We start from the raw sequence: 23,585 nt of genomic DNA, 5'->3' as shown, positions 1-23,585 counted from the left end.
CGATGGGGCTAATAATCAGGGACCGCTTCATCGAGTTTGCTGAGAGGCGCACCGCTGTGCACACAAAGTATGGCCGCTCTGAATCCACAGTACCGCAGACACCAACGGAGAGGCTTTTTATAGTTCCCCTTTGGAGCAGGCTTCCCGCTGATTTCGAAGAAAACGCACTCGCGCTCTCCCATCAAATCGACGAGCTCCACTCAATGCACTTCCTCTTCTTGGAGCCGAAGCTCCGCCGCAAAGAAGAGGAGGACCAGCTGCATACTTTAATTGATAAGCAGACGGCTGAGATTCAAGCCGTTCTCAAGATGTTGGAGCATACGATTGTTGTCGGCGCTCAGCTCAAAACTACATACTCTGAAGAGGAAGTACGCATTGTCAAAAGCATCCAGACGCAGCTAACAACTCGCTTCAAGGAGCTTGCGCTACAGTTCCAGTCCGTCCAGAAAATATTTGGAGCACTGTTGCGCCGTCGAGAGCAGAAATCTAACAAATACACGAAGATTGGAAGCGACGCTGCCTACGAAACTGTCCAGCAAGAGGAGAGAGTTGCGCAATTTCTCCAAATGGGCATCACAGAGCAGGACATACAGGCTTTCCTGATCGAGGATATGCAACGGGATCAAACGAACAAGGAGATCAAGGATATCCCCGATAGCATCCAAGAGATTCACCGCATGTTCGAGGATCTTCACACCATGGTAGTCGATCAGGGGTCGATGCTGGACAGGATCGATTACAATGTCGACAAGGCACTGGTGAGTGTATCAAAGGCTCAGATCGAACTGGAAAAAAGCTCGCGAAAATCACGGCAACTGCATTCTTATGTGACGGCAGCGCGCCGTACTTTTGTGTACCTCTGCTCAGCAAGCGCCACTACCGCCTGCTTGCGCTCTACTTGTTCTCCTCATCGAATACTAAACCAATGCAAAGTAAGTCACTCCTAATCATTGGAGTAACTCAATCACACTTTTGTCTGCGCTGTTTTGGCGAGCAGGTGTCTGAACTGTGATTCTTTCCACTCTCCGCTTTTTTACTGCTCCTTTCTCCTAAATGACGCCGTTCTCTTCGCATCACCTACAACTTACTCTCTTCTGCGCTTCAAGTTGTCTGCCTCAATGCAACTCGGTAGTTGCTCCACCCTTCGGCCGCCACTCTTTCTAGGCTGAAGATCCCCCCTCTGTCTGGCATTAGAGAATGCGGTCTCTCACCGATGAGGAGACGAAGGAACTCTTCGACAAGCGTGCACAGTACATTGGGGAAAATACAACGCAATTCCTGGAGCGAAAGGGAGAGGAGGAGCACGTACTTCGCCTCCACAAGAATCGTACTTTGGTGCATGCCTCTGCGCCTCGAAACGCTTGCTAGCTGTGTCTCTTCAAGACTAATCTAATGGGCATTGGCGTTTTGTTCGCCAAGGTGACTCACAGCGGAAACGTACGCATTCAGGTAACCGCGCTCGAGCACATCGCACAGTACTCACTCTTCAAGATTTGGGTGAAACCGAGCCTAATTTCTCACGTTTCTCCTCCACTGTACTACAACGTGCACAAGAGAAAGAAGACCAACACTAACAGCTCTGCTGAGGTGCGGTAAAGCAGCGCAGCCACGCGGTTCGCTTTCTATCCGGAAAAAAAATGAAGAGTGAGCTGAGGGATGTTCTCTCTGCTTCTCCCTTTCACCTCCCCAAGGAAGCTACTCAGTCTTCTTAGGTCAATCTGTGTCACTTCCATCTGTTTTGCTCCCAGCATCGGCGCCCCTTTTACTTCCTTGCTGCTAGCGGCTTTCTCCATACTTTGTCGCCATCACCCTCATCCTCACCTATGCCACATTCTCTGTCGTCTTTCCTCGCTTAAAGAGTTGCTTCGCTGATACGCCCGTTTCGTTCTTTCATGCGCGTGTGTAGACAGCCGAATCTGCGCTTCGCCTTCTTTGTTTCTTCTTTCGTGAGAATGACTGTTTGCGTGTTGGTGAGCCCAACGCACAAACCCTCTGAGGTAAGAGCGTATCGCTAAAAATTGGGCATACGTTTCGAATGAGGTTCGGACAAAGCGGGCCAGGGATGAGTAAGTTACACATGAAGGCGAGCAATATGGCAGGGGACACCGACCAGTTAGGATTGCGTACGAGGCCATGTGGGTGTAACTCAACGGAACTGGAACTTTCTCCCTTGACACCCCTGTTTATCCACACCTTTGCGCAGCACCACGAATCTCGGGGGAAGTAGTGGAATCCGGTCGCTCTCCATCCGCCACCGACTCCCAAAGGGTTTGAAAACACACCCCAACCATCTATTTTTGTGTCGCTACGCAGTGGGGTGCTCTTCCTCTTTTTCCGTCTCTCTTATCTGGTACGCCAAAGAGGACGCGACTGCACTCTCTGTGCTCCGAGTTTTTCCGCCCCCTTTTTGTTTTTTAGCCGAGAGGAACTGCCGATAAAGATGTGAAAAGACCGAGGATATTTTATCGTTGCTTCTTTTTCGCCGAGACAAAACACTTGTACTACAACAGTACACAGTATGCTCGCGGCACCTCCATGTGGTCATGATTTCTTCGCCAGTGATCCTTCCTTCTGTACGGTACTCATCCGTTGCTTCATCATTCAGTTTTGTTTCCTTCTCGTTTACACTGTCGGTTTTTCTTTCTCCCCTGAATTGCGCACCCGTCAATGTGTCGCCCTGCGGCTTCCCCTGCTCCCAGTGGTTCGGAAGCGAGCCTGCTGACAAGTCGCCTCGCCCGTTTTTTTTTTTTTGAGCGCGTGGAACTGTCTACACGGACTGCGCAACAAAGACTCCCCGCCACTAACTGTAAGCACACTTGCGAGAGTGCACCAATGCGTCGCGGCCCATCTCGCAAGAAGCCCAGCATTTGATGGTGCGCTCCCCCCCCCCCCAGAAAGATACCGGAATTTCGTTTGTTCAAAGCCCTGGCGATGTTCCTCCTGTCGCCAGTGGTGGGACGAGGTCAGGCCACGCCGAACAGTCTGCATGAAGGAAAAGTGCGACCCACAAGACTAGCGAAGACGTGGAGAAGTTTTCGCCCCCAATGTGGAAGAATACTGAAAAGCGCATCCGACTAGCAGGAGTGGCCGCCATGCACATCACGTACTTCCGTCTCTTCACCTCCCTACTTTGTTGCGAGACATTCTTTGTGCGTAACACTCACCCGTTAACTGCGCTGGCCCGCCTTCCCCTCACAACCATTCCATTTCATTCTTGACTGTGTATGTGTATTCTCACTTATGTTTGTTTTTCGTCTAGTCGTCTTGAAGTGACGGCGTGTGAGGTTGTACTGTGTCGCTGCGGGGGGGGGGTAGTGCTTTGAAAAAGACGCGCACTGCCACTGCTGCGGGTTGACTTCGCTTTCTCTTTCCCTCGATCTCAGCCTGTCTCGTACTAAGTGCTTGATGCATCGGACTGTGTAGACGAGATGCCGCCGCCGTCGCTGTTGTGTGGCAGATGCGGGGGAAGTGAGTCCGGTAGTGATAGCCTCAGCGTTGACACCTGCGGTAGCTGCGCCTCTGTCACGCTCGCCATGGTCGAGCCCACCATGACCGATGGGTCCATTCTCATCTCAGCTCCCAACTCACCAAGCCGATCATGCGTCGAAGCCGACATCCACAGCGCTGTCTTTTCCACCAACATCAGCTTTGCTGGCGGCAACAGCAAGACGGCGGTGTCCACCACGGCAACGGCAGTGTCGGCAGGCCCTGGACGGAGCACAGAGGCCGCCGACCCAAGCGACTTCACCTCTGGCACCCCAGCGACTGCTGCGGCGACTACAGTTGTTGTGAACGTGATGCCCGCCATCATTGGGTACTTTAGTTCTTCCTTCGGCAGTGGCATTTGCGCCTTCTACAGTCGCATCTTTCAAGCGAAGGAGTTTTCTCCGTATGAGATTGGCATCCTCATCTCGGCGAACCCTCTACTAAACATGACACTGCTTCCTGTGCTGAGCTACCTGGCCGACAAGTTCTGCTGTCAGACGGCGATGTTGTTTGTGTGCATCGTCATCGCGACCGTGTCCATGTTCGGGCACACCATCCCCGACAGGCGCGTGCCTACCATATCCTGGTTCCTTGTCATGACTGCCTCGCGCGTCTCGCTGAGCCCGCTCCTTGACCAGCGCATTCTAATGATGTTTCCGAAGCAAGAGCGGTCCAATGCATGGAGCTACGCCCGCTCCTACGCAGCCTACGGCTTGGGCATCGGGTCATTTGTCGCGTCACTCGTCTTCCTGTACACTGTTAGCTGGGTGGCTGTGACCGTGCAGCACTTACTCGGCCAGATCGGCTTGGCGTACAGCATGGTGGTGATAAAACCCTACGAGCGAACTGAGCGTGTGCCGGTGCACTTTGTAGAGGAGCTGAAGGTGCTCAGGACCAACAAGCGGCTGATGCTGTTCTTATTTTCATCGACGATGATGGGCGCTGGGTGCAGCTTCATCGACAACTTTCTTGGCGAGCTTGGCGGGTCCGAGGTGCTGATGGACTTCGCCGCCAGTACCGAAATTCCGCTCTTCCAAATGTCGGCGCGGCCGCACCAAACACTCACAGAGCGGCGGGCGATGGCAATCGCCATGAGTGTCTGGGCATTCCGGGTGGTGCGCTACACCACGCTAACAAACACGCGGGCAGTGCTGCTCATCGTGCCCATGCGCGGTGTGGCCTTTGCCTTCACTTGGCTGCCGTCCCTGCTGGTCGTCTCGCGCGCCTTCCCGCTGGGGCTCCCCGGCGGCCGGATCGCTTGCGCCCCCCGCGCCGTGTTTCCCTGCCCGCGGAGGCACCCGCGGGGACCACCTGCCCTGCCCCAAAGCTCACGAGGGCGCGCCATTTCGGCGCGGGCCCGGCGCAGGGGGGCGCCGGCCGATCCTGCGGCCGCGGGCGGGCTGCCCCCAGCGCCGAGGCCCCCCACCACCACCATCCCAGAGGCCGGGCGTTCGAAAACAGCGAAGGAGGCACGACGAGCGACGAATCATCCGATGCCGGCACGGTGTGTGTACTATTCCCCATCCCCGCATATGCTGAGATTCACGGCGGTTGAAATACCACCATGTTTTATTGGCACGCTCGTGTTCCTTTCAATCTGGTTGCTCCTTTCGCTCGCTCGAACTGCATGTAGCCCTCCTTTCGGATGGTCAAGATTGAACCCCACAGGGTAAGGGAGCGTTGGCGGTTGGCCGTCCTTCCTCAAAGCACAATGCGCTCCCACGTAGTTTTTACACTATCACTGCCTTTTTTTGCACTTACTTTTTTGTTTTCTCTTAGCAGTCGGGCCCTAACAGCCGAAGGACGAAATGCGAAACGCCTTGATCTTTTCCGGTCAAGGGACACACACCAAGGGTATGTGCCTCTCCCTCCTGGATGACCCTGCTGCTGTGCAGGTATGGGAGCGCATGACAGATTGTATGATGCGCAATTATGGCATCTCATTGCAGCATATTATCCAAGAAAATCCTACGAAAATTGTGGCGCGTAGTGACGCCTTTGCTATCGATAAAGTCTACAAGCGGCTCTGCACAGAAGTGCTTAATGTGAAAGAATCTTCACCGTGCACCCACACGATCACTCACCCAGATGGCGTCATGCAGTTTACGTACCTGACACAACCGTGTGTTCTTGCTGCACAGCTTCTTGCGTACGAAAATTTGAAGCATAGAAACCCACAGGTATACAACAAACAACTTTCCTGTATCGCTGGTCACAGCCTAGGCGAATTCACCGCGCTTACAGCTCTTGGTGTCTTTACCCCTGAGACCGCTGTTGATTTAACCTTCAAGCGCGGTTTGCTCATGGAGAAGGCGTGTGATGGCACCTCACGCGAAAATCGAAGGCTTTTTGCCTGTAGCCCTTGGCGAGCAAAACTCAGCGACAACAGAGAAGTGGTAGATACTTTTTTTTTCACACTTCTTGAGAAGGTTGCGCAATCTCTTGCGCATACATCCTCATTCGTAGAGGTGGTGAACAACAACGTCAGGCATCAGCAGTACGTCGTAGCTGGCGACCTTGTTGGGCTAGCTGTCCTGGGCAAGTGCTTGGACCCGCAATTCCGTGCAAACTGTGCCAACGCTGAGGATGTTGAAGCGCTTGTAAGGGATGCTCTCGCATCCGTCTGTGTCGATAACAGAGACGGCATTGCAAAGGATCCGAACATTCTCTGCGATGGGGATTTTGCAACATCGTCAGCGCAAAAGTACGGCTCGAGATCAACATTTCGTCGGTTCATGAAGGGCGCGGATGATGGCTTTACTCCGTCGCTAGAGGAGCTCACACACCTCACGCTGGAGGAAGATGGCCGAAGTGGCCTTAAGAAGAAGTCATGGTTTGTTCCTCTTATCGTGGAAGTGCCATTTCATTCGAGCAAGCTTCGACGTGCCATGGACGAATTTCTTCCTGTCGTTCGCACGGCCCTGCCAGACGAGGGGACTCTCCGTGAGCTGTTCTCGATTTCCAACAATAGTATTCTTGATGAGTCGCGCCGTGTTAACCCTTTATGGATTACCAATTTGACAGGAAGAGTATTTGACCCATTTAACAGCGCTTTTCAGCTGAGCGCGCTTGAATACATGGGAAAGGCAAATATCGGCGAGATCCGCCACAAAGGTCGATTCGAGAGCACTCTTGTCATCGATACATTTAACAATGGCGTCGCGGAGGGAAGTGTGCGGGAGATGACTGCTGCAGTGTTGGCAGCTCAGCTTGCTCACCCTGTACAGTGGATAACAGCAATGGAGGAGGTTGTGGTTGCGCAAGGATGTTCACACATACAAGAAGTTTCACCACAGAGAAGCATTTCGGAAATGTTTAGGCGTGCTGTATTTGTTGATGACAATGACCGGAACCGCAGTATTTCTCCCCGGGTCTCCTCATTTCCAGCTGAAGCTCCACTCTTCTAGTTTCTGCTCATTAAGTCCTTTTTCTTTCCCGAGCAGCTATGCATCTTCAACTTCATGGGTTTATCTCATATGCTGAGATGCTTTTCGTTCACAATTCAATATACAGATATATGCATTTTTGAAATCCAAGCCCATCTCGCGTTTTTTTTTGTTTGACTAACTTCACGGCTCAATGAAAGCACGTACAAAAAGCTTTTCCGAGCTTTCTGGTAATGATTCTGCTAATGCAACCTTTTTGTGTTGCCTGATTCTTGAGTCGCGCACGGAAGTGCATGCGGCCAATGGGAGATAAATAGAAAAGAAGTACAAAAACACGGCAGCGGCTGATGATTTTTCTCAGAGAGCTGTTTCTTTATGGGGCCTTCAAACGCCGCTCTTCTTGCTGTCAATGAGCTTTCTCATTCTCTCTGTCTACCGTTTCTATTGTTCTTCTATTCTTTGCATCTGCTTGCGACCGGGCTTTACTGTGGAAAAAACAACATCGACACCATATTTATCGTAACGAACCCCATTTTTTATTTTGTTTTGTTATCGGAGCGGCTTGCATCAGAGCTCGAAAAACATATGTTCCGGGTCAACCATGTCAAGCGACGGACCTGTGGCCTCTTTTCGCTTACTTCACGCACACTGCTTTGGTGGGGGTACAAGGAAAATGACCTTCACCGTCTTGCACGACAGCGCCCGTGGTGGGAAACAGCTGCTATTTTTACGGGGCTTCTCGCTTTCATAAGTGTAACGAGCGCAGGCTTTTATACTATGAACCGATGGTATCAACGCTGGTTTCCATCAGGAAATGACCTACTCATTCGCGAGGTGATCGATCAGAAGCTGTTTTCAAGGCCTGATTTAGCTGTTGTTGCGGTGCGAATGCTGCTACATCATGCGCTAAGTGGCACACAAACACCATTCGGATGTCCTATTGTAGCACCTGAGAATTATCGGGAAGAGGCTGAGGAGATTGTCGATTTCATTTGGAAACTTAACAAGGACCAGCCGATGTACACATTTCCCGATTTGTGGGCGATGTTCACGGCAAAGGCAATGGCTCGCCTTGGTGGACCCAATGTAGTACCACTACGTGGTCGTGATGACCCACCTGAGTTTATGACACGTGACGTGCTCCTTGCATTTCCGCGTTCTTTGATTCACGAGGACAACCGAGATGTCCTGAACATGAAGCGTGTTTTATCTCGTCAGGGGTTTTCTGTGGAGCAAGTCGTTGCCTTGATAGGTTGCAGTCGTTGTATTGGGTTCCACGACGCTGCCAACTTTCATACCCGTGAGGAGGTGAAGCCGAAGATGAGGTGGCACCCGAAAGTAATTGGGCCCAGTGGTGACGAGTATCACCTTCCTGGAACGATTCAGAAAACTACCATGGACCCATATGTCTTTGGCTCAGAGTACTTTGATCTTCTACTGGATTACAAGTGGCGTCATCCACGATTTTTTCAGAAGGGAAAGAGTGGCGAGTATAGGTGTAATGCGAAGGAGCGCGCGCGTCAGGTAATCTTACTCGATCCCTATTCTGAGAAATCGTGCGAATTGCAGCGACGCAGGGTGGAGGCTGTTGAGAGAGGACGGGATGGTATTAGTGCGACAGACAAGCGTAACTCAACAGCGCATGGAGGCAGCAGCAGCTCGCTCGGTGATAATCGCTGTGATCGCAGCGGAGAGGCCCAGTTCATTCGTGGCGCAACTGGCGCCAAGTGGAGTAACAGTATGGAGGGTGGTAATCGAGAGCCGCAGATCACCGACGATCCCGATTACGAAACTGAGTGTGTGGCCGTATCTGTCGACCCGTGTGAACATGTTTCAATGCGCGGTATAGATGTTATGCTTTTGGACGACGGTCTTACGAAAGGCTGGCTGTATCAGTTTGGGGACAACGAGCTTGAGTTCTACGCTGCCGTATCGGAGGTCATTCTAGACCTTCAAGGTAGGGGTCACAATCTGAATAAGCTCACAATGTGGAAGTGAGCAGATTCATGGTCGCTGAACTAAAAAAACATCTTTGCTTCTCAGGCATGACTGCGCGTCAACTTTGTTCACATCGGTATTCTCGTTGTGATGGATAACCACCTGCACATGTCAAAGGGACAAACGTGCTAGTGTCATGTCGGCCCTTGGTTTGCACTGCTGAAAACAAGGTGTGCAGGAAGAGTTCTGGCACGCCTTCTCGCGCCAGGTGATTCGACGCATTTCTGCAACATGCAGCAGGTGAGGAAGGGTGTCTGTCTTGCTCGCTGTGTTACGTCTGGATCAGTTATTTGTTACTTACTCTTCGCAGATTGCTTAGTTTTCTCTTTACATTGATGCCTTCTTTACCTTGAGCGCTCTGTCCCCCTTCTCTTCCATTGCGTCTTTTTTTTTTTTGGCTGCTTATCAGAGGTGTTGTTGAGTCTTATTCAAGAGGAGGTGAAGAAACTACAGTTGCACATGTTAGTTTGCCAGCGCGGAGGTAAGCGTCGCACGAAAAAAAAAAGGAGATTGGTCTCTCCTTGAACCTTTCGCCCTTTTCTCGTTTCTCGCTTCTAGCTGTGTGCTTGCGAGACTTTACAGTGCTACGTGTGTATCGTACCATTGACACTATTTTTTTTCTTTCATTTTTGTTTCTTCTTGCGGTTGTCTTTTCCGCTTGAAGAAAAAAAGACAAAAAAGAGAACCGTACGAGTATTTTGCGCATTTATGCTCTGTTTCTGTCCCTGTGCTGGACTTTTCTCCCCTAGGTGTGCATCACGCTATGTTTTTACTCCGTTGACAGTCTGTCAGTAATGAGCTCCAATGCCCGAAGGGCTGCAAAGTCGGTCGCCTCGGCTGCTGCTGCTACTGTAGATGGGTATCTGCGCAACATGTCGAAGCGGCAGCGCATCCCGGCGGCTGAAGGCGGCCGCGGTACACGACGCAAAATGGCCATGGTAACGTCCGCTAACGTACCTGTTGACCTCACCGAAATGCGTAACGTAACGGAGGAGGATCCGAGAGACTTGGCCGCCAATGTGGACGAGTGGGATGAAGTGGTGCTGCCAGTCACCTTTTTGCCTGCCAAGAAGCAGGAGGAAGGTGAAAAAATCAGCTTAGCCAAGAACCTGGCGGACGACGACGAAAGTGAGGTGGTGAAGGACGAGCCAACTTACGCAGTTTCAGTTGTGAAGACAGAAGTGACAGCTACCACACAAAGTGAGACAATCACTAAAACATCGAGCAAGGTGAAGGCGGAGCTTGTCAACGTGGACGAGGGGGAGGGTGCGAGTGGTCGGCTCTTGATGGAATGGGCGCAACTGCCGCTTGTGGGGCAGTCATGCGCCTCCCATACATGGCGGCAACGCGACCCAACGTATCAATCAATGATGGAGCAGAGGGATTTGCTTGCCGCAAAGCGTCGCTCAGAGCGTATTCAGCGCGTGTGCGAGTCGCTTTTCGTACTGCTAGCCGTATTCATTCGAGCCCGCCTGCTCTGGTGTGAATCATGTCATCCTGGCTTCGTTAAACGGCTTTTCCGGCTCCATGTGCCACGCGAAGAGGCCCCGAAACGCTCGCGCTGCGAAGATTCATCCGCAAAGGTTAAAGGCGCTTACGTTTTTGTCAAAGCAGTAGCCGCCGCAAAAGTTCTGACGGCGGAGTCTACAAAGCCGTCGTATCGCAAGCCCTCACTCGCCCCAGCGTGGGTGACGTGCGCGAAAGACGTTGTGCAGAATAAAACCTCGGCAGCCGTGAGAATACTCATCGAAACCATCAACAACTACTTCAAGTTGAAGCCGGCGCCTCCAGCTTCGTCGAGTGGGCGTGAAGCGTCTGCCGGTGCCGTTGCGTGCGGTGTTGCTCCATCATCTGTGGAGCAGGACTTTTCAGACTGGTCGCTTCCTGTGAAACCACGGTTTCTATTCACGAAGATGGCAGAGTGTCATTACCGTGTCTCCGCGGATGAGCCAGTCGAGTTGCCCCATCCCCTTTACTTCTCTCTTCTTTTTCTGGCATTGGCGCGTGTGGCGGGCCTGAGCTGCCGGCTTGTGGTGGCAAAGCTAGCCAAGACGCCGCTGGAGAAGGCTCGGACGGCAGCACGTGCCGGTGGCATTACCAATGGGGACAAAGACGCAATTGAGGGCAGGGGCGACGCCGCGGACGATGAGAGCGAAGAAGGTGCTCGACGGCCGCTGCGAGCTCTTTCCATTTTTCAGGACCGCGAGAAGCGCAAGGCATCTGATCGCACCGGCTCCAGCGGGGCTGCTTCAGCGGGCAAGGGGTTGAAGCGACCGCGATCCTCAGCAGTGATGGAACAAGACATCAAAGAAAGTGAGGAGCTAAAGTCAAAAAAGCTGCCCACTTCATGCTACTGGGTGGAGGTGTGGTCCGCAGAGCGCGAGAGCTTCCTTTCTATTAATCCGTGCCAAGGCTGTTCCACACTCTGGGGTGCATCGTACACGCTGTCGGTGTCTGGTCACGTGGCGGTGGACGCAACACCGCGGTACATTTCCAAGTACAGCACCGCATATACCTACGGTCGTCGCCTCGGTACCTGTCAGCAACACCGATTCTTGTGGCACGACAAACTCTCCTGGGATGACACCCGCGAGCTGTCAGAGGTGCTACGTGCCACTTTCAACGTGGCCGCGCCACACACAAGCGCGTTGGCGCAGCGGCAGCAGCAGCGGGAGAGCCGGCAGCTACACTCCCTTATGTACTCGGAGGCTGTGCCCACCACTCTGAACGCACTTCACCACCACCCACTCTACGTGATAGACTCCGATCTTGCCCGGCATGAAGGGGTGTGGCCGAAGGATGCAAGCACGACGGTGGGAAGTGTGAAGGGCCACATGGTCTACAAGCGTTCCGCTATCGTGAGTCTGCGGTCTCGCGACGGGTGGTTGCATGAGGGGCGCAGCCTGCTCACTGAGGATCAGCCTGCTTACAAGGTTGTGGCGCCTCCCGCCTCTCGCCCATTTGCAGCACCGTCGGCATTTTACTGTCGTTGGCAAACACAGCCATTTGAGCCACTACCGCTCACTGCAGGCGACCCTCCAAGCATTCCGCGTCACGGTCGAACGTCGTGGTACATCTTGCTCGACAAAACCCCGCCGCCGGGGATCGTACACATGACTCAGCCTCAGATATCTCGCGTGGCACGCCGTATGAAGCTAGACTTTGGCCTCGCTGTGGTTGGGTTTGAGCGCCGCCGCACCGATGAGCACCGTCGCGCGCATTGGGAGACCGTCATCAACGGCATTGTTGTCAAGGAAACTGATAGCATTGCACTCCTTCGCGCCTATGAGGAGTGGGTGCAGCTGGTGCAAGAACAGGAGACGTTGAAACGGCGACAGCGTGTGTTCCACTGGTGGCTACTGCTTGCACAGCGTCTACTTTCGCTAAAACGCTTGCAGAATCAGTATGCCAAGGGACTCAGCGCTGGAGCGATGCCGACACAGTGATTAGGGTTGTTTCACGTTTCTTTGTTTTTCGCCACGTGTGCCATTCCCCGATGACAGAGGCACAGCTCGGTGCGTGGTACCTCATGATCCAGCACTCCCACTCTGTGTGGGGAAGCCAGGTAGCCCTCCTCTCCCTGCCAAGGCCGAGCCGCTGCTGGTGGTGGCTGAGTGTCAAGCGCCCACGACACAGAGGAGGGAGGGTCAGGGCGATGCGTCGCTGTTGATGCCAGTGGTCAGGTCCTGCACGGCGTTACGTCGGAGCGACCTGCGGCATTGAACACTCCTGTACCATTCATACGATGGGCAGGGGTGTTCACCTGACTCGAGCGTGACCCACCCGGGCCTCGCTGCCCATTGGTGTGAGGAGCCCCCCCTCCCCGAGGGATGCACCAGGTGACGAGCGGCGTGATGGGAGCGGCTGTGAGGCGACCTGGGAAACGGGAGGCGGGTGGGGCTTGCGGCTGAGGCCGTGTCCTGCTGGCTCGTTCTCCGCATTCCTGTACCGCGTGTGTACGGCTGCTTCGCACCACGCGATGGGCCCTGTTGCAGGCCGGGGATAGGAGGGCATTCAACTCACGTTGTATGGCACAATGAGCATGTCTAAGAAGAACCAAAAAATATACCGATCTGTCGCTATTAGTGCGTCTTTGAAGTTCCTACATTTTAGTCGCGTTTCCTTTTCCTCTTCTCTGCTCGCTGTGCCAGCTGGTGTGCTCTTGGAGCCTCTCTTTTTTTTTTTCGCTGCTGACACACAATATCCCTTTATACGAATTGTGTAGCGAAGAAAACGATTGTAGTCGCCGAGCGTGGCGAAAACCAATCCGGATAAGGGACGGTGCCGGCTTTCACTAAGTCCACAAACTGATCAAACAGTGGAGCGCCGGTGCTATTGTCACCGTCGCAGAGAACACCTTAATACTTTTGCGAATGCTCAAGGTATTCGAGAAGATGAGCGTAACCATGGCTGAGTCGTCTTGCATTAGCTGAGCCACTCATGTCCACCTTATTGATTCCGTGCAGATCGCCTCATTTCTGCCTTGTGCAGTTGATTACTATTTCACCATTGTCACCTTCTGCACGTATTCTCCCATCTGTGCCTCTTCCTCTGTGTTCCTGTTGCAACAACCACACATCAGCGCACGTGCGTGCCCCACTATTCTTTTTCCTTCGGTGTTTTGTACATGACCGACATTTTTTGATGAGCAAGCTCTTACACCCCCATACGCGCACTCACTCTTCCGCCCACCCATACATATCTCAAACCTCCCCTTTCTATTCTAACTCACTCATTTCATCACGTAGCTCTACGTTACACTTGCCTCGTACCCCTCAACAGAAGAAAACCGAAGGAACGAACACATCCTCGATGTATGCCCAGCACATTCAAGCTGCCCCAAGCAACAAGCTCCCTGTGTTCCAGGGAGTGTCGCCACGCGTGACGGCGCAAACCTATCAGAGTCACCGCGGGGAATATGTCTCCATCATTTTTGAATTGACAGGTCCGGGTGAGTTCAAGTGTGGCGCGACGGGCATGTCGGTAAAGGTGGTTGGTGTGCCGGAGGCAGTGGAGGTGAGCCGCGTCTGCGAGTTTATCTGCTACGTTGATCCCTCCACGGGGGAGCTGACGTACTTTCAGCATGCTATGCTTGATGACGAATTCGACTTTGAGGTGTACCGCCGACTCGTGAGCCTGACGACTAAGGTGCCACAGCTTTTTTAAGCACCTTTACCTGAAAGAAGTAGCGGCGAGATAGCCCCAGCGAACGGTGTGATTGCGCAGCGTTAGTGACGGGTGCACGTCACGCTAGGAAGAGGAGATGATGACGAGGTGCTTCGCTGACACCCACACCCACCCACCCACACACTCACTCACTCAGAGGCGCCACACCAAGGCGTATCGTTACTTTCTTTCAGCTGCATCACTCACAGACAGAGGGCAAAGCGCGCTGCTATTTTGTCTCTCTGCTCTTCTCTGTCCTGCATCATAGATGATAGCCATAAACTAGCAAAAACAGAACACCACCAACCGGTGGACCGCTTCAATTGAGGAGAGTCTGTGTTTCTCTCTCTGTCGGTACAGCCTCATCTCACGATGTGTGACATCGAAGACGAACTGCATCTATCCAGAAGAGCAGATGACTAGTCAAGCATGCAAGCGCGCGTGTTTTTCTTTCCTCCCTTCTTCCCGTTCCTTTCTATTTTCATATGTGTGCGCGCATGCGCGCCACGGCTCGCTCGAGCTCCCCCTCCCGTGTGTTCGATGCTGTTCGGTGATAAAGATCGGAGGGTCTTATTCTCCTTTCCTGCATGAATGTGTGTGTGTGTGTGTGTGTGTGTGTGTGTATGTCAGAAGTCACTTGTGCCTGTTCTTTTCTTATCAGTCCATACAGGCTAAAGAATCAGACCAAGGCCGAAGAAAACAAAGGAAAAAGTATGTGCATGAAGCGCAGCGCGCTACTGCAATTTCTCACGCTCAACTGGATACATATTCTTGCTGTTCTCGCATCGATGCCCTCCTCGTCTTCTAGGAACACAAGCGATACTATCAGCCATGCACTTTTGCTCGCTTACATACACACATTGCGGCTACAGAAGCATGGAAAGGAAAGGGTTTTTGTGTTTCTGCCTTGGCCGTAACACATCTACCCCCCACCCCTTGTTCTTTTCGTTTGTGTGATTCGAATACCCAGCCATGAGCTCGTGCCTTGCTTGAGTTTGGCGTGTGCACCTTGTTGTTTGGTCACGTGAGCCCCTCATTCCGCGTTCTGTCCTACTGTCTTTCTCCTTTCATACTTCATGTCCACGTGTGCCTGTTTGTGCATTTGGCGGGTGGGCGCGCTGACATTATGTCACGTGTGTGGTAATGACTGCGCACAGCGAGTACACACAGACACAGAAACACACGCGCGTGCGAAGCAACTTTCACGGCGTTTGGAGAAGATCGGGGTGGGAATCGAATCCACGCGCGGGTGTGGAGCCACAGTTTGCTGCATAATGCAACTTGATGACTGGAGCACGTATCGCGAGACACTGCTTTACGTAAGAGAGCTTGCCTTACTTTTCCCGTCGTTGTGGAGCGGATTGTTGAGTGAGAATTCGGTGGCAGCGACTTCCTCGCTGCTTTCACATCCCACCTCGTTGGTCTCTCTTGCGTCGGTAAAGCAAGTGGAGGCACCCTTTCTGATGCAATGGATGGCGGCAGCGGCAACAGTATCAGTCGCTTACCATTGTAAAAGTACAGGTGACCATGTTGAGGATGTGGATCATGCCGCTACTGTCGTAGTGGCGCATTGGACGAGGCTGTTGGGCATGTGGATCGCCTTGCGCGTAGAGCTCTTGTGCAGCACAAGTGGGGCAGTGCTTATTCCAGAGGAAGAGAAGGAATTGGAGCGCTACAGGCAGTATTTCGTGCCTCTTGCGTGGCCGATGCTGGATCAAGGCATTCGAGAGCGGCTTGTTTCGCATCTGTGCGCACTGGCAGAGAAACAAGGAGCGAGACAGCCAATGTGCAGCACCAGCTGCGCCAGTGACATCGCTTCCTCCTGCGTCGCTGTTCTCAGGAGGGATGAGGAGGACGAGCAGAAGCGTGATGAGGTGTGCACGCGAGCCATGGAGGCTACCCAGCGTGTGGCACGCGAGTACCTCCGCATCAGCTGGGACGTATTGCGCCCCAGCAGTGTTCCTGCTACGGTAGACGCGAAGCTGAAGCGACTTTCTGCCCAGCAGAGTCAACGCAATGTCTCTGAAGCTGTCGGTTCTACACCGCGTTCGGCCGTAGTGCATACCAACTGCCTTGGCGATCTCCTACAGGCGCTAGAGCGTTTGCAGTTGCGGCCGCAACGACAACATGTAGACCACGACTTGGCGCCATGGCTCACCTTAACACAGACTGCACTCCTTCATATCGGCTACGACTTACTTACCAAGGTGAGGGCGTCACTGGTCGAGCGCTGCTACTACCTCATCCCCGCCGTTCTGGACTATGAGTTATGCGTGCACTTGTGCGAGGTGACGCTACCGGAAAGCGCAGGATTACAGGCACATGAGAAGGAGCTGACTAGGGTGCAGGGGATATTGCGGCTCACTCTGCAGAGTTTGCTGCAGTCTGCTATTGGCCTGTATCAGCACACCATTGAAGTCTTGTTGGTTGGCTACAAGAAAAAGAGCACTGCCACGTTGTCTGCAAGTCTTACTCCACGGCTTGTGAAGTTGTCAGCGCATCTCTTGCCGAAGAACCCGCTCGTCACCCAAGAAGTTGCACAAAATCAGCACACATCCGATGCAGTTTTTGTGTTGGAACCAACCACTCACCCGTGTGCTACCGGTGGTGTCAGCGCATCCGCGGTAATGCAACTCTCAGGACCAGCTTTTGCGGTCCTGGTGGAGGTGCTGGAGCCAACCTGTGATCTACTACAGCGCTACCCCGCGGACTGGAATGGCCTTTCGGCCAGGTCGCTCAAGGGCCCCGATGGGCGCGACCAGGGTGCGACTCGTGGTGCCCACAGAGAAAGTGAAGGAGGGCTGCTCTCGCCTCCACCTCGCCAACAGCATCTGATGAGCTGGCATCCACGGTGCTCTACTACCTTGGATGCACGAAGGGAATTGGTGTCTTTTCTCGAAGCAAAGATGTCCAGCTGTTTTGCCGATGCCGCAGCAGGGTCTGGCGCGGCAGCCAAGAAGGCGCAACGGCAGGCAACCACAGATGCATACCTTCTGGTCACGTACCTCTCCACGTATGGGCCACACTGGCTATAAGCAGAGACAGGGAAGCGCCGGGCGTGTTGTGCGCGCCCTGCACGCTTTCGAGTCAGACTGACCCCTCCCCCGTGCTATCACGCTTCTTTGTGCACGCGCTCGCTACTAGACATGCACAGAAGACAAAGACAAACAACCAAACAGTCAATCAACGAAGACGCACCACTTTAGCACCCTCTCCCCAAAGAAAGTAAAACCAAGTTGATGCAAGTGAGCGAGAGAAGGTGACGTGGCTCTCCGCTACTTTTTTTCTCATATCTGTCTCTCTTGATTGAGCACCTACATACAAAGCGATCTCCGCTCTCGCATGTGAGCTTTCAGAGATGCAGTTCACATGCAATGTGCTCCGTTGGAGCTGTCTTCTCCTCTTAGGATTCTACGCGTGATGGTCGCCACCGTTGTTCTTCTTGGTAGAGGCTCTCTATTGCTTTTCTCTTCCGCTCTTTTTCTTGCTATTTCTTCGTGTACTACCCCAAAGGTGCGCTGCGTCTCAGCTCGTTGGCCAGTGATATCTGTATTCCTTTTCTCGGTTGTGAGTATTCGCCGAGACGCATGCGCGTTTTGCCGTTTTCGATGAGGCATTTCTTCATACTGTGTTGCATCTGAAAAAGCCCGAGGCAACGTCACGTTCACAAGTGAGTATTTTGCCCTTTTCCCTCCACAGAGACGCACAGACGTATCCAGCGTACTTTCCTTTTCTCCTTGCTCTAGCTTTTACAGAAAAGGACATGAAACCATCAACAGCGAGAGGGCCAAACATGTGCTCCAATGCTGCCACGAAGTCGTTCCGTCCACCTTTCAAACACACAGTTCTGTGCCACAGTGCAGCATCCACTCACGCAGTGACGCGACAGCTCTACCGCAGCCAGGCGTTTGCGCCACATGCAGCGTCTTCCTTTGCAGATGACTCCTGTGCAGCAACTCTCTCGTCAACTCCCGCTTCCCACGCACCAGGTACGGCTGCCGCGGTTTCCGAGGTCTTCACAACTCCTAAGACGGCACCGGAAGGCGACGTCAACACTCTGTCGCGAGACGTGACAACCGATCCTCTCCCCAGCGCTGAGGCTGCAATTGCCCTCGTGAAGTGTGCGTCTTCACGTCGGCAGCTGCAGCAGAGCATTGATTCTCGCCAAGCGGAGCTCGCAAGTACAAAAGTGTGGTCTCTGGTAGCGGGCACGTTGCATTGGGTGACCGTTTCGCAGGCGGCACTGCAGCACTTGGCGGACGCTCAGACAGCGGGCCAGGTGGAGCAAGTATTGTCAGAGCTTCGCATTGACCCGCCGTCAGTGCTATTCTCCGTTGAGGAAGGCAGCTTCTGTCACCCATGAACGAACACCCACTTGTGCACGCGTGCCTCCGTAAGGTTGACGAGGTGAGGCATGTGAGATGCTGCCGCTAGCTGCGCTTTACCAAAAAAAAAAATGAAGTGAAAAGAGAGGATAATACCCCTCCCCCCAAATACCACAAAGACGACAAACCGCCTTTACCTTGATGAACCGCACTTCGGCGATTATCTCGCCGCTTCTTCTCTCTTCCACCTCCTCCTTTATTATGAATTTTTTTTTTGCGTCACTGCTGCTGTTTGCTGCTCTTGGTATCTTCTTTCCCTTTCCCTTTCCCTTTCTCTTGTGTGTGTGTGTGTGTGTGTTATTTGTTTGCCCCCACGCACGAAAGCAATCAAGTATGCGGATGATTTCTGGCCGGGCACAAGTCACGAGAACAGCACATAAATTGGCTGGAATGCGGTACCAACTGTGGCGTCCTCGTAGTACGCGTCCTGGTGATGCGCGTCGGTAAAGCTTCCGTCGCACTCTAGTCCTGCACCCACCCCCTCTTTTGTCAGCAGTAGGTGAATCGGGCCAAGTTGCGCACATGCCCAGTGTCACTGATGCTGTGTGTTATGATTTCCTACTCTTGTGATTCTCTTCTTCCCTGGTGATACACGTAGAAAGAAAATGGGGGGAGGCCTTTCTCCTCTTTATCTACCGTTAACTCTGCTCTTTTTTTTTCCTCTTGTCTTCTCACTTTCACAATCCCAGTGAACGGAGGGTGCAGGAGTGGCTGTGTGATGTCGCAGGCAAGGTTCTACACTAGACGCCTCGCCTTGGGGACTGCAGCAAGAGCTGGGCGGCGCGAGACAGCCTACCTAAGAGCTGTTGTGCAAGTGGCGCCACACGTCATGGTTCTGGCCTCTCCTGTCATTACACTCCGGCGAACTTTGCACTTTTCCAGTACCCCAACCAGCTTGTGCTCTCCGTCTCCGTTACCGCTTGATGCGCTGGTGGATGAGGTTAGTCCCTATGTGCCGACAACATTCACTTCAATTCAGCAAATCTTACGTCAGCTTCCGCCAGAGCTGATGGAGCGCGTGTGTGATCCCGTCTGCGGTGGATTATGGCCCCTCTTGTCTCGCTACAGGGAGCGCTTTGAAAGTAAAATGATCGGGCAGGTGCACGTGGTGCGCAGTCGCCATAAGCAGAGACAGTCCGCACCGCCGCATCGCCGGCTCAATGCGGGTGACGTAGTGAGACAACCATTAGCAGTCCCGTCGTCCTTGTGCAGTAGTCTGACTACTAAAGCATCAGAGTCTAACTCGGTTGCCGCCCGGGCTATTCTCACTGAGCTTCAGCAACTGTTCCCGAACTATCTGGTGCCAGTCAAGGCCCTCTGGGCGACTGTCCCGGAGGCCGAAGAGCAGCTGATGAGACGCCGGGTACTTGATGCTCTTTGGTCGCCACAGAACAGAGGATGGCTCATCTTTCACGAGCACCCAGCACACTGCACCTCCCGCAACTCTTCAGCGGATGCAGCGGAATTAACTCACGTGTATGAGCATGGGTATGTGCAACTGCGACTCGACCCTGTGGTGGGCGATAACGGTGCCGCAGCACCAACGCAGCAGTCGCCGAACGCGCGGATGGCGGGGCATGAGGTGCAGCCGTACGAGTGGTACAGGGTGGCGCGTGTGCTGCCGACCATAGCAACGGAGCTGCTCTTCACAGGTGAACTGCAAAGGCAGGCAACCCTTCTCTTGCCACCCGGACGAGATGTCTGGCATGTTTTGTTAAGCGCGCCTGCACTCTTCGAGCTTCACTATGTAGTCCCCACGGCTGGTGAGAGCGTGCAGCAGTCGCGTGCACCGTCCCTCTCTGCCGATGACTCATCTTCAGCGCCCCTTTGCGCAGCATATGACGCCACGCTGCCGCCATCCTTCTGCGCCTCCGTGTACGTGCGCTTTCGGCTTGAGGAGCGTTTCGTTCCACCAGACATGGCGGGCGCGCACGAGACGAGCATACTACGCGAGCTGGAGACGCTTACTGCGGACCGGGCGGCAAGTGTATGCGGCCTCAGTGCGCGCCAGCGACGCCGCAAGCGCAAGCTGCAGCGCCAGCTTGCCTACCTGCGCAACCCAACCCCGTACTTCGACGAGCGGGTCCTAGCGCAGCATCTCTTTGACCTTCTTCCGCTGCGTGATGGGGTGCACCAATCGGCGCTCTTAGGGTCGTTGCCGCAGACTGCCGTGCAAGCTTTTCCTCAAAATGTGGCGGAGCTCCTTCAAGCGCGGAGTGATTTGTTTCACCTGTCCGATGCAAGGCATGGCGTCCTGGTGCAGCGTGCCGATGCCCCCAAAGTTGCCCAGCGCCCCATCGAGAGTGTTACTGGGGAGGAAATACTCCTGCACCTCTTTTCCACCTATTCGCTCCGTAGCGATCCGCAAGAGGGGACGACGATCAGTCGAAGTCTCCCGCGACTGCCGCGGCTCGTGCGTGAGCGTCTTTTCACCATGCAGGACATCGTGACTGAAGTGCTGATACTGTACCCTGACAAGGTGGAGGTACTCGCGTGCCGGTCGCCGAGCATCTCATCCCTCTCGTCGTCCTCGTCGCCGCACACCAGCGAGGATGATGAGCGTGCTCTGCGTGAGTTGCGGACCGTCCGTGGTCGCCGTGATTTTTTGGTTCCATTCCGTTTTGTGGGGGAGTGGCAGGACAAACTGACGGAGAAGTATGTGAAGCAGCAAGAGAAGGACAGGATGAAGAGTATTCGTGCTCGTCAGAGCAGTGCAGTCAGTCATCGTTCACCGCCTCGATACTGAGACCAGCATTCGCGAAATGGTACGACTGGAGAGGAGCAACTATGATGTCTTTCTGCAATTCAGGGATGTTGCGTGAGGTGCAGAATGCGATTGGGCTGTAGCTGCTGTCTGTTTCTTTCCTGTTGTGTGTGTGTGTGTGTGTGCATGTGCTCTTAATTGCCTTTTCTTTTCGAATGACGCTCCACATTTGGAGAGCCAAGTTTTGAGCATTCCTGCAGCTGCCGTGTACAGGCACACGCGTGTGTGTGAGGACGCCTCAACGAGCACCATCTTTTTGTCACCCCCACACATCCGCACACCCACTTATATATGCAGGTCTGGCTACCCCAGCTTTATCGTTGCACCGTTACTCCATTCACGTGAAGGGTCAACTAAACGGCAGCCACAAGCGCTCGACTTGGCCTATCGATACTCAACTGTGCTGTGTGTTTGGAAATGGCGCGCATCACGGGAGTTGGAGGCTGAGGCCTGCTTCTTTCCATCTCCGCTGAGGGGCTTTGGCTGTGGCGTCTTGACAACGCACCTGCTTGGCTACCACATCTCTCTCTTTTGTGTGTGCGTGGATTTGCACTATCCCCGGCTCTCCTCTCTCGTCCTTGGTGGTGTCTGACCCCTCTTCGCTTGCTCACTCCCTGAGCTTTACTCGTTTTTTTCCCTGCTGGTGACCTGTCGCTTTATTTACCCTCCATTTCCTTCGCTTCACTGACCATCTGACCTGACCTGCTCTTCTTCCTGCTTGAAATCAGGTGCTCTCGCGCACTGTCTAAGACCCAGCGAGTCCATTTCAGGAGCCCCAGACAGGGGCCCGCACAACGCGCGCACATGCGCATACACACACTTTCGTATCGTCATCACCGATCTTGCACACCGCTTACCGCGGAAGAGCTGAAACTCTCTCGAAAAGTGCTCTTTGCCCGCACGCCTGCGTTGTCTTTATCCCCGCCTCTCTTGGTTCTTTTTTTTCTACGGAACGAGACGAAGGGAAATCCACGCGCATCTCAATCTCACCTGGTAGGCGACGAAGGCTGACCGCATCAAAACTGGTGCTTGTCGACGCCCCTTTCAATAAAAAAAATCCGAATGACTGCCGCCTCTATACACCACGCAAACCTCGAGAGAAAAGAGAATGCCTGATGCGGCTACCGCTGCTGTGCCCCAGCGCGAGTCCATCTGGACGCTGTTCAAGCAACAGCGTCTACCGGCGTGGCAACCCATCTTGACACCGTTGCACTCGATTCTGTGCCTCTTTGCGGTCGCAACTGTATGCTTGCCGCTGAGCCTGTCGGTCTTTCAAGCGAACGCGTCTGCAGCAGACATTACGGTGCGCTACGACAACCAGCAGCAATGTTCGTTTGGGTACAACAACACAGGTGCCTTTCGGTATGAGACGTCACCAGAGAGCGTGTGGCAGACGGGATGCATAACGGATGTCTCATTCCGCGTAGACAAGCACCTTAAAGCCCCTGTGTATGTCTACTACGGCCTTGACAACTTCTACCAGAACCACCGTCGGTTCTCCAAGTCCAAAAGTGACGCTCAGCTGGCCGGGCAGCACGTCTCCGCTGCGGCCATTGCCTCTGCCACGTCACCTCTCACGTACCCCGGTGAGTTGTGCCATGCTGGCGATCGAGGAATTCGCCTCTTGGGCACCTTTTATCACTACAGCGATTTCGTGTATGTACCAGCTGGACTGATACCATGGTCTATGTTCAACGACACGTTCACCCTGTACCACGTCACTCACCACGAGGCCAGCGCTGCGACGGCACCGGCGCTGCGGTTAATCTGCAACGGCAGCGCCTTTTCGCGCTTCACCAACGAGCCGCTTGAGGATGCCGGCCGCTGCCACAAAAAAGGCATTGCCTGGACTTCGGACGCAAAGGTCAAGTACAAGAAACCGTACTTCCCCCCGCCGTCGTCGCCGCAACCCGTATGGAGCGCACCACAGTGGGCCTACGAGGCCGAGGACGGCGATGTGAACCCCAGCCCTCCTTCCCGCATGCCGTCCGACAACGCCTATTTCAACGAAGGCTGGTACGCCGGTGAACCTGGCCACCGCATCCCGGTCACGACGGACGAAGACTTGATGGTCTGGGCACGCGTGGCGTCGCTGCCCAAGTTTCGGAAGCTGTATCGAGTCATTGACGAAGACCTGGTACCGGGCACATATCTGATGCGCATCCACGAGCATTTCGACGCGGCCAGCTTCGGCGGCGAAAAGAGCTTCTCACTAGCGACAATGTCATGGCTTGGTGGCCGTAACAGTTTCATGGCGTGGATGTACTTGGTCATCGGTGTCGTCTCAACCGTCAGCGGCGTATCATTTCTGTGCATTCACCACTGGTACGGCGACCGAGCTTTGTTCGCCCTGACGACGCTACTGAAGGGCGATTAAGACATCCTTCTCCAGTCGTGCGC

The 23,585-nt window shown here is 53.9% G+C and overlaps 10 protein-coding genes across 10 annotated transcripts, besides 1 other annotated feature; all 10 read left to right on the top strand.

Moving 5' to 3' along the window:
• LPMP_343330 (Qa-SNARE protein, putative) lies at positions 1–947 on the top strand (the record flags this gene model as incomplete). Its single annotated transcript, XM_010704457.1, has 1 exon — positions 1–947. A coding segment is annotated over one exon (947 nt), but the record flags the coding sequence as incomplete, so codon positions are not given.
• A 2,850-nt stretch (positions 948–3,797) lies between these two features.
• On the top strand, positions 3,798–5,159 carry LPMP_343320 (membrane transporter, putative; the record flags this gene model as incomplete). The annotated part of the gene is made up of 1 exon (XM_010704456.1): positions 3,798–5,159. The coding sequence occupies one exon, from the start codon at positions 3,798–3,800 to the stop codon at positions 5,157–5,159; it is 1,362 nt and encodes a 453-aa protein (XP_010702758.1).
• A 135-nt stretch (positions 5,160–5,294) lies between these two features.
• Positions 5,295–6,893, top strand: LPMP_343310 (acyl transferase-like protein, putative; the record flags this gene model as incomplete). The annotated part of the gene is made up of 1 exon (XM_010704455.1): positions 5,295–6,893. The coding sequence occupies one exon, from the start codon at positions 5,295–5,297 to the stop codon at positions 6,891–6,893; it is 1,599 nt and encodes a 532-aa protein (XP_010702757.1).
• Positions 6,894–7,760: 867 nt separating this feature from the next.
• On the top strand, positions 7,761–8,870 carry LPMP_343300 (heme peroxidase, putative; the record flags this gene model as incomplete). Its single annotated transcript, XM_010704454.1, has 1 exon — positions 7,761–8,870. One exon carries the CDS (start codon positions 7,761–7,763, stop codon positions 8,868–8,870), a length of 1,110 nt encoding a protein of 369 aa, XP_010702756.1.
• Positions 8,871–9,799: 929 nt separating this feature from the next.
• On the top strand, positions 9,800–12,316 carry LPMP_343290 (DNA-repair protein, putative; the record flags this gene model as incomplete). Its single annotated transcript, XM_010704453.1, has 1 exon — positions 9,800–12,316. The coding sequence occupies one exon, from the start codon at positions 9,800–9,802 to the stop codon at positions 12,314–12,316; it is 2,517 nt and encodes an 838-aa protein (XP_010702755.1).
• Positions 12,317–12,361: 45 nt separating this feature from the next.
• Positions 12,362–12,926: a repeat region.
• Positions 12,927–13,682: 756 nt separating this feature from the next.
• LPMP_343280 (replication factor A protein 3, putative) lies at positions 13,683–14,036 on the top strand (the record flags this gene model as incomplete). The annotated part of the gene is made up of 1 exon (XM_010704452.1): positions 13,683–14,036. One exon carries the CDS (start codon positions 13,683–13,685, stop codon positions 14,034–14,036), a length of 354 nt encoding a protein of 117 aa, XP_010702754.1.
• Positions 14,037–15,310: 1,274 nt separating this feature from the next.
• LPMP_343270 (hypothetical protein) lies at positions 15,311–17,071 on the top strand (the record flags this gene model as incomplete). The annotated part of the gene is made up of 1 exon (XM_010704451.1): positions 15,311–17,071. The coding sequence occupies one exon, from the start codon at positions 15,311–15,313 to the stop codon at positions 17,069–17,071; it is 1,761 nt and encodes a 586-aa protein (XP_010702753.1).
• A 758-nt stretch (positions 17,072–17,829) lies between these two features.
• LPMP_343260 (hypothetical protein) lies at positions 17,830–18,399 on the top strand (the record flags this gene model as incomplete). The annotated part of the gene is made up of 1 exon (XM_010704450.1): positions 17,830–18,399. One exon carries the CDS (start codon positions 17,830–17,832, stop codon positions 18,397–18,399), a length of 570 nt encoding a protein of 189 aa, XP_010702752.1.
• An 851-nt stretch (positions 18,400–19,250) lies between these two features.
• Positions 19,251–21,167, top strand: LPMP_343250 (hypothetical protein; the record flags this gene model as incomplete). The annotated part of the gene is made up of 1 exon (XM_010704449.1): positions 19,251–21,167. The coding sequence occupies one exon, from the start codon at positions 19,251–19,253 to the stop codon at positions 21,165–21,167; it is 1,917 nt and encodes a 638-aa protein (XP_010702751.1).
• A 1,126-nt stretch (positions 21,168–22,293) lies between these two features.
• LPMP_343240 (hypothetical protein) lies at positions 22,294–23,562 on the top strand (the record flags this gene model as incomplete). The annotated part of the gene is made up of 1 exon (XM_010704448.1): positions 22,294–23,562. One exon carries the CDS (start codon positions 22,294–22,296, stop codon positions 23,560–23,562), a length of 1,269 nt encoding a protein of 422 aa, XP_010702750.1.
• Between the last annotated feature and the right edge of the window lie 23 nt (positions 23,563–23,585).

The sequence above is a fragment of the Leishmania panamensis genome, assembly GCF_000755165.1.
Source record: "Leishmania panamensis strain MHOM/PA/94/PSC-1 chromosome 34 sequence".
NCBI lineage: Eukaryota > Euglenozoa > Kinetoplastea > Trypanosomatida > Trypanosomatidae > Leishmania > Leishmania panamensis.
Note: the sequence above shows the minus strand (reverse complement) of the source record. Positions and strands in the feature narration are given on the sequence as shown.